Below are 9,469 nucleotides of genomic sequence, written 5' to 3'. Positions count from 1 at the left end.
CCCCCCCCCCCCATCTTTATACAGGACCCTGTACAGTTTACTGGTCATGTTAAAACTCAGACACCATCCAACCCTTCCAACCCTGAGACACACCTTCACAAAAGGAGTGAAGTATTTGCCCGTTTGTTGCTCCACTTTGTGTTTTTGCACACTGTAAATGTTTGTTTTATTACATTTCCCCCCCCCCCCTTGAAAAGGCTTAATACCAAATGTTGGGCTTGGGACGAAGTTGCGATGGTAACCCCCAATGTCAATTGTTTTATTTGCCTTAGATCATAACTGCTTGTAGATTCTGCTCCTACAACAACAAACCTTAACTATTAACTTTTTAAAGAAAAAACACACAAATCAGATTAGTAGGATTTTTTTTTTTTCTCATTTCACATAGCTGTGAAATTTTAGAGTGAAAACACGACAAAATATTATTGCTGCAACACAACATGTATGTTGTGTTAAAATCCCAGTCGATAGAACTGGAACCTGCTATCACACCCTACAAACAACTGAAAGGTAGGAATGTTTACGGGGATGTGAGAGGTTTGTTTACAACAACAGGTCCATATTTTCAATTCTGATCAGCCGAGAAACACCAAAATAAAATAAAATAGCTGCATTTTTAAAGATTAAAAAGTACAGATTGGGAGTTTTTTTTTTAAATAATGTGACGACACTAAATTGGTGTGTTTCTTATGGGAACTAGAATATGAAATCTTCTCTTGCCACAGCTGCTTGTAAATAACAACAGCACTGATAATATCGAAGACAGATTATTTTAGGGGGCTTTCAGATTGACACTTGTTTTGTAGATAATTTGGGATTATGTTGCCTGGTCCAATTTTAAGGATTTCACCAACTCATTCTTCTTGCCAGGTAGCAAATCTCAACCAGAAAGCTACCTCACGGTGCTGCGTTAACGTTGATGAGCTGCTGTGTTCACTTCTATCATATTTTTTCTTACACAAAACAGGTCTTGAACCTCTATTTAGTTGCTAAATATTTTACTTGCAGAGGTATCACGTTCATCTTGTCCGATTTATGGTCATTGTGATTTAAAAGATGCAACTTGTGAAATTTCTGCTGCACGATGAAGTAATGAAATGATTGGTCATGTCAAATCTGTGCTCAGATCTCAAAAATGAATAAGCACTGCAAACAAATTAGCCCCCTACTCTTTGAATTGCTTTGAAAAAAATAGTTTAAGACATAAAAATATATTTCAAACACAATCCTGACATTGATCAACGATGCTCTTAATACTTTTAGCTTTTTGAGTCGAGCTTTCAAACACCTACGGTCTTAAGAGCATCGCCCCGTTTCCCCTTACCGCACTGGCCAAACAATCTCCCCAGAATGAGTGACTTATGCTCTGTCGACAATAAGATATTTAATTATTGTTGCCAGAGGGAAAAAAAAACTTCCTGAGAAGAATCTGCCAATGATTTGTGACCAGGAGCCGAATATATTTAGTAAAGGCTCCCTATGAAATTGGTTGCCGGAGCCTCTTAACGCCAGATTCCTGTGGACTTTGTATATTTGTGCCAGATGATTAGAACTAATAGCCCTATATGTAAGATGTAACTCAGGGCTATGCTATGCATCCAGCAGTACCTCTCAAACTGAAGACTCTCAGAGTCACGTCGCAAGAGCAAAACCAAACGGCAAGCTATTGGTATGGAAATCCTTTCTAAAGCACAGGTAATGTATGTACTTACATACATATATGTTGTTGTTGTAGAAGTCCCACGTCTTGGTGCATTTTTGATAAAACTGCTGCTAGCCTTTTGCTTTATTATCAAAAAATAAAACTGAAATTAGTCTAACTTTTTAGGTGCCAAAAGGTGCAAAAAGTGTTTATTTAAATTTGTTTGACATTTTCATTTTGTTTAGTTGTAAGGCTTTTTAAGAGAGGCTTGAGAATCTATGTGGGATTGATAGGATTAATGAATAAGTGGTAGGACTGGGTATCATTACTGATGCTGTACCTGAGTTTCAGTACCAATATCATTTTTGATTATTTTAAGAAATAAAGCGATTTCTCTACAGAACCCCTTTTGTCTGTTACAATAGGGACCAGACTCCTCAAATGTTTAATGTTCCAAACCTGGTGTCATGGGATAATTACCATGAAGCAAACAAGACATTTTTATTTTCTATCTATATTTTTGGGACATTTATCTAGTCTACTTTATTTTTTTCCTATAGTTGGTGCCAGGTAAATTCTAAAAATACAATATACATCTCTGATTCAAGAATCTGGTCAGACATTCAACGCCGGCTTTCAGTACTTGACATTTCTTGATACTTTGACACTTTTTAATGGGTCCAAAATAATATATTGAGGTTTGATACCCAGCCCTGCCTCTGCAGGGGAACTCTATAACAGCTGCCTACACATGCACTCACAGTGTTTAACATATCAGGCACAGGATTTTTGAGATTGAATTAGTTAAATTAGTCAAAGCATTTGCTCTGTTCAGTATTTGAATAGAAAAGCCATAATTTTGGGATAAGTGGTGTCTGCACAACACACTGCACAGCACCCTGTAACCTCAGCTTTAAACCATAATCAGATCAGTATCGGCTTTGCTTCATTTGCACACGACTTGATGCTGACGTTAATGTTAACGGATAGACCTCCAGTTTTGGTGGAGTTGATAACATTTTTGAGCATTTTGAGGCCTATACTTCACTCCTAAACTCACAGGGTTTTCTGATTTTGTACAACAGCTGTACATGATTTAAAGTGAATTTGCTGACAAGGCGTCTTTCATATCTGTGAGGGTAATGTACCATTCTCTGATTAAGGCGTATTTTTCTCACAAATCAAACATGTACCTGGTGTTTGTTTTTTTTCTTTGCCCAGTGCACTAAGATCGGATATGTGAATACAACTTCCACCTGTCTCTGATACTCGTGTAGAGACAAAACTGGTCTCTGTCCAACTTTTATTTTGAACAATTTTCAGCGACTTCTGTCTCTAACATACATGCAGTCTTTCAATTGGTACTTTGTACAATTCAGTATTACCAAGTTTTTGAGAAAAAAAGATAAATGTTCTAAGTTTAAAAGCAGTTTGTCTTGATTCCTTTTATTTCTCCAGTGCACATCCTTTCACACTCAGACGAGGCTTAATCAAAATTTATTTGCTACTCTACTTGACGTTTTTCCAAAAATGTTTTTCCAGATCCCCTTCACACATATCGTCCAACATCCACAGCCACTTCCTTTGCTATCATTACCCAGAGCATTTGCCCTGTTAATTTTGTCTCTTTAGAGCACACCTCACATACTTTTTCTACAAACAATGTGCCTAGTTTGTACAATTTCTCCAACAGCAGCACTGCCCATGAGACCAAGACGCTCAGAGATTAACCCAGTGCCATCATCCATCCAGCCATCCATCCATCCTTTCATCCCTCCAATCCAGTCCAATGACATCATGAAAAAAATGATACTGAGGAATCTTTTCTTTTTTACCTCAAACTGCTTTCTGTATTTTTTTAATTTATTTTTTTAAATCAGACTGTTTTTTTGTATCCATAACATCAGACACTTAATTTCCTCGAGACATCTGAAATTCACACACCTGTTTTGTTGCAGTTTCTCTGTAAAGAGGTGGCTGTTTCTTTCACGATTTTTTTCAAGAATATCACGACCATTATCGCATGCAATTTCTGAATGTAAAAAGCTTGTTGTTCAATATCTGGCCCTATTATTTATTGTCTGACAAAGCATTTAGCATTTGGACGAAGGGTTTGCTGTCTTTAATCTGCTTTTACATGTTGAAGTTGACGGCCTCGAACTAGGCCAGGTTGCTGCATCCAAATCGAGAAACAAACTTAAAGGATGCTGTGTAAATATTTTCTCCCCACTGTATTAACCTGTGAATAATGTTGTGGAAAAGAAAATCAAAAACAAACAAATGCCAAATAAGTGTGATAAAAAGGAAATCCTCATGTTATTTTGCTGACCACAGGTGAATGCACTGGATAATTTGCTGGAATGAGGCTATTATAAATTTGGACTACAAAGGGGAAAGGCAGCAACTTCAGTGTCCGAAAGACTTCAAAAGTCTTTCTCTGTCTGTTGCTTTGACAGCCTAAAAATCCAAACTTCTGATTGGCATCTGTCATTTCCAACAATGACAATAACAAGAAATGTAAGGTTTTTTTTTTTTCTGGAAACAAACTATTTATATCCTTGAAGCATTCCTAGTAAAAAAGTAAATTAAAGTTGCTGCCTTTCAGTAACTTTGAGCAGATGTTGTATTGATGAGAAGTGATACTGGGTGAGGATCCTCAGCCACCAGCAGTCACCAACAAAGGTGCTACATTATTTCTCAATAGTATTTTTAAGAACTGCACTTAAACCTGTTATATTTAACAACAGTGTTAAGTTTATGGTATCAGATTCCAGACAGGCAGCTCTTCACCACAAGGGTTTTCAGTCCAACGAGCTTCCACCGCTGACAAGAGGAAGCAGTCACTGAGCGTTTGAATGGAAGGAAAACTTGCAGCTTTGTGGTGAAAAGCTGTTAAACATAGACGGAGCACGTTTGGTATTGTGGAAGCCAAAGTGTACATCACGTCTGACGATTAAATGTCAAAAAGGTGCAACACGTACTTACTGTGGGGACAAGTGGAAGTTTGTCTGACGTAGGAGGGCTGAGCTGACAAAAAACACATCTGTCCTTTTGTAGAGGTCCTCTTCCAATTTCTACGTTATGAAAGTTAAAGCTGCACATTGTAGGTGAATAATCAAGTTTTGATGAAGGCCCAGTGGAACTTGAATCCCTCACGCATTCCCAAAGACTGCAAAAATTAATAAATAGATAGATTTACAGATTTAAAATCCGTAAAAAGGCACTAAATCACTTTTTTAGTTTATCTTTTTATGAAAGATATTTTAAAAAACAGTATGACATATGCATAACCTAAAACTAAGGGACTACAGGACCTTTCATCAATGTTGGATGAACACCTGCTTAATGTGGAGGATTTATTTTATGCTTTTATTTAATTTGAAATATTACATTTTTCTCTAGAGAATCAGAAAGCTTTAATAATAATAAAATGTTTTATGAATAAAATGTTTTCCCCCAAAACCTGATGTTAGGTTTTCATCCAAATAAGTGATTTGGTTAACCTCCCCAGTGGTTCCTGGGGGCCCTATGTCTCAACACTTGCCATGTTGAATCACTGATATTCTCATGAATGAATGGAGGACTTCTACAAAGGCTACAGCTACGTTTAATATGTGAGCTGTTACACTTCAGTTGAAACTAAACTGCTCAAACGCACTTGTATCATCTCTTAACACAAAGCCCCGACTCTCTACACCTCTTGTAGGCAATAAACATCTCATTTTTTAAAGAGTCTTTTTGTCTGTCTTTAATTCTTTGTGAGAAGACATGGATACAAAACAATCATGTCAAAGGTTACAGCACCATGGTTTAATATAGTCAATGCATTTGATTCACATTATTTAGTCAGATTTACAGGAAAGCATTCTCTATTTTGTGCTTTGACACTATTTTACTTTACAGTACAGATTTATGGTTTTTGATACATCAAAGCATTGCCACAAAATGTGATCAATAGTGAATTGTGGAAGCAGTGGTGGACACAGTGGTTGCGCTGGAGCTCACATTTGTACTGTAATTAAAACAAAACAAGACAAGAAAAAATAATTAAAGACTGGAGTGAATATTCTATTCAAAAAAGAATACAAGACAGGTTAGAGTTGTATGATGACCAGGGATAACATGATAACTAACCACGGAAATACACAGTATTATACAATCCTAGTAAAGTTTCTGTTACCATTATTACAATAACTGACTACCAACACAAAAAGGAACCCTTCTTTTGTTAATGTCTATCCCTTAGACACAATAAAATACCAGTAAATACCCTCTGGCATAGCATAGGGCAGAGAAAATAGTTTTTTCTTTGTATTTGTTTTCAGTGACACAAAATGAAATGTGGAAAACTAAAGGCAGAAACACAAAATACATAGTGACACATCTCCATAACCACCACCGTACAATGTACTTTTTCAAAATTTTTGTTCAAGGCTAAATCTAAATCATTTAGTCTAAAAAAAAAAATTAAACTTGTAAAAAAAGTTTTGATTTCAAAGAGCCAAATGTGACTCCTTCAAATTGCTTTTTGTCGAAAAATGCCAAATAAAGTAATTACTTTCGGAAAGACCTGAGCAGGTCGTTGACCCACTGCACATTTGGGTTGACACAAACTCTAGAGCCGTTCCTCCTGGTGACTCTGTGGAGAAAGAGAGGGGTGACAAAAATGTTATTAACAAGGGAGACGTTCTCACACTGGACTCAACGTTTGAGTAAACCTGATGAGTGAAAGTAAATTTCCATTCAGAGGCTCTTCAGAGTTACAGTCAAGCAGGTTTCAGTATAACAAAAGTGGAACATAAACACATTGACTGAAGTAGTACTGTAGATGGGTGTTTTTGAACTAGTTCCTAACTTACTTTTTCTATTTTGTGCAACTTTATACTTTTACACCGGAACTTTCACTTTTGCTCTTAGTGCAGAAGTACTTTTAGTTAACAAGCAGGTATCTGTGTTTGTAATCAAAAGCTGCATCATTGCTCTAATGTCAAACCAGAACAGAGAAGGATAGTATGTACGTTTACTCAAATACTGCACTTACTGCCAGGCTAGATGTTTCCCCCTGTTTCCAGTCTTCATGCTAAGCTTATCAACTTGCTTACCATTACTTGAGTAAATAATCCTTTTTCATAGTCAAGCTCAGCTATCATCTCAGCTCAAAGCTGACAGTTCCTAACAGTCCTGAAGTCTTTGAATCAATCTTACTATACTCACATGATTTCAGTCCGGCGACAGTTTCCTGAAATAGGAATCACCTCAATTTTCTTGATGACTCGCAAAGGGACAGGAGTAGAAATCGTCTGTATGCAGATACACCTCGCTGTGAAAATTAAACATTTTAAAACCTTAATTATTATGTTGCCTTAGTGGTCCCATAAGTCTCTTTCCCGAAATTAAGCCTTGGTGCAGAATTACAGCCACTAGAGCCAGTCCCACAATGAGCTTTCCTTAGGATGTGCCATTTCTGAGTTTGTAGCTTTAAATGCTATAGAGGAGGAGAGAATAGGGCAAGGTGGAGGGTGGGGTGAAGCCTTGACCATTTAACATGCTTTGCTTGTTTGCAAGCCATGAGTCTCTCTCTCTCTTTCTCACATAGACATACACACAGACATAATATATATATATAATTAATAATATATATTATATATATATTTATATATATATATATATATATATTTATATATAATATATATATAATATATATTTATTTATATATATATATATTTTTTTTTTTTTTTTTTTTTTTTTTGAACAGCCATAGAAGATTTGATATGTTTTGAGGTTTTTTTTGTAAAATTGCCTGCTTACTGCAAGCTATCAAACTTAATACTTAAAAAAGTGGTGAGAACATAAACATAAATTTGAGCAACACATAGTGCTTAAAAATGTCTAGCTTGAAATATTATATGCAGACGAGATGACACCTTATTGTTTAACTTGTTGAAATTAAATAATTTCAAACTGAGCGAAGGCAGTCGAACAGACTGAATTTAGTAGATGTTAATAAAACTCTTCCTAATCAGGTCATTAACTGTTTTGAATGTAAAAGAAAAATATCTTACCATGCAGAGAGGCGATGCAAAAGCAGAAAGTCAGAGCAGCCAGGAGGAGCAGTGGTTTAGTTGTCATCTTGGCGGTTGTTTTGATCTTTCGCACCAATGAGGATGTGAGAGTGATGTGAGAGTATTTGAGAGTGAATCGAGTCTGCCTTTATAAAGCGGCAAAAAAGGAAGTGTGTGAAAGGCACTGCACTTTTCCTGTCTCGTCACATCAAAATGTAAAAATTGTGGCATCTAGATTTTTTAGGGGGGTTTCTGCTGAAAGAGTTTTGAGTTATTTCCGAGGGTCTATTTTTACTGATATTTCAAACAGACTCCACTACGCATTACTGTAAAATAAAATAATGTAAGGTACTTAATTCTCTTTCATGCACTTACAAGTTTTGGATTCTATTGCCACATTGATGTCACATGTCTGTGTGAATAATTGTCTAGCATTGACTTATGGCAATATGAAAGGTATGAAAGGCAGTGGTATTAACTGGGATAGTTTGGATCATTTGAAGTGGGGTTGTATGAGATATTTATCCATAGTCTGTATATTACCTAGATGGATATACAGTTACTGGGGACAAGCCAACCATGATCTAACGTACATAGGTAATACACTGACTATAGAGAAGTACCTCATACAACCCTGCTTCAAAATATCTGAACTATCCCTTCAAATCTAAAACTAGTTGGCAAATAGAGAAGGGTAATTACGCCATAACAAAGGGTAATAAAAGAAACCACCTTTGGCTGTTAGTAGAAGATGGGATGCCAACATCGGTCTCCAGTGTCAAAGTCACAGGAAAACGTCAAGTCTATATGATTGTTTGACCAAAGGACTAATGCTGTCGCTTTTCTGGTAAAGACAGTCTGGGCATAAATAGCCAATCATTTTACTTGTTGTGGTTGAGTCCAACAAGTTTGAAAATTATTGGATGAGATGAGATGATACGTTTAGGTAAAAGGCCAAATGCCCAACCGACACAGGGGTTTGGCTTGATTTCCATCCCAGCCTGGCGTTGTATGGGACATCTAGATCTGCCCCAGTGAGATAATACAGTAAGGAAAGGTTTATTCAAACTATGAACTGTCCTCTATTCTATCAGGTCAGAAAAGAATTTATTCATTTTAATTTAAGTTGCACCAAAACAATAGTACAGAAATGTAAACTAGGTAGAATAGCAGAATTTTAATGCTAGAACAGTACAAAAACATCATGATGACAGCAGAATGTACACACACCTGTCCTGTTTGGCAAGAACACTACACAGATAACACCGCACACACCAAACAAATATGTGTCTGATTGTCTAAGTATTCTACTCGAGCACCACAGTACTTCTTAATTTGCCTTGAAGGTTGCCTGGCTGAAAACCACATCCTTTTCTGGTAAGTAATTCATTGAGGGGATTCTTATTCCCCCAACAAAATTAGACTGTAGTTCCCGTTTATGAAAATAAGATTTTTTTTTTCTAAAATTAAATTTGGAAACGCTTGTACAGTAAATAACTCTGCAGGGATCAAGTTGAGGACTCCGGAACAAAGCGGTTGTATTGGGTCGGTCAAAAGAGGACATTAAATGATTAAGGTTGAACTTTACATGTTTATGTTTATTAAATAGTTATATTTCCAATTAATCAAGTTAATCAGGCTAATCGTGGGTCAAAGACTAGAACACAGGGTGTTGTATGTTGTTCAGATTGGAAAGCCCCTTGAGCTAAATTTGTGATCTGTGATATTGGGCTAAATTAATAAAATGTACTTGATAAATCAATTA

At 36.4% G+C, this 9,469-nt stretch overlaps 1 protein-coding gene and 1 long non-coding RNA gene across 2 annotated transcripts; one reads left to right on the top strand and one right to left on the bottom strand.

The window, feature by feature from the left end:
• The first annotated feature begins 6 nt into the window (after nucleotides 1-6).
• On the top strand, nucleotides 7-3,071 carry LOC116689184 (uncharacterized). The gene is made up of 2 exons (XR_004331934.1): nucleotides 7-802; nucleotides 871-3,071. It is a non-coding gene; the product is annotated as an uncharacterized LOC116689184 (long non-coding RNA).
• Nucleotides 3,072-5,087: 2,016 nt separating this feature from the next.
• Nucleotides 5,088-7,835, bottom strand: cxcl13 (chemokine (C-X-C motif) ligand 13). The gene is made up of 3 exons (XM_032515603.1): nucleotides 7,705-7,835; nucleotides 6,857-6,962; nucleotides 5,088-6,281 (listed from the first exon to the last, which is right to left on the bottom strand). Exons 1-3 carry the CDS (start codon nucleotides 7,769-7,771, stop codon nucleotides 6,197-6,199), a joined length of 258 nt encoding a protein of 85 aa, XP_032371494.1. The 5' UTR covers nucleotides 7,772-7,835; the 3' UTR covers nucleotides 5,088-6,196.
• Nucleotides 7,836-9,469: the final 1,634 nt, after the last annotated feature.

This window comes from Etheostoma spectabile, chromosome 5 (assembly GCF_008692095.1).
Source record: "Etheostoma spectabile isolate EspeVRDwgs_2016 chromosome 5, UIUC_Espe_1.0, whole genome shotgun sequence".
Classification (NCBI taxonomy): Eukaryota; Metazoa; Chordata; class Actinopteri; order Perciformes; family Percidae; genus Etheostoma; species Etheostoma spectabile.
The sequence above is the reverse complement of the archived record's forward strand: the minus strand, read 5'-3'. Positions and strand labels throughout refer to the sequence as shown.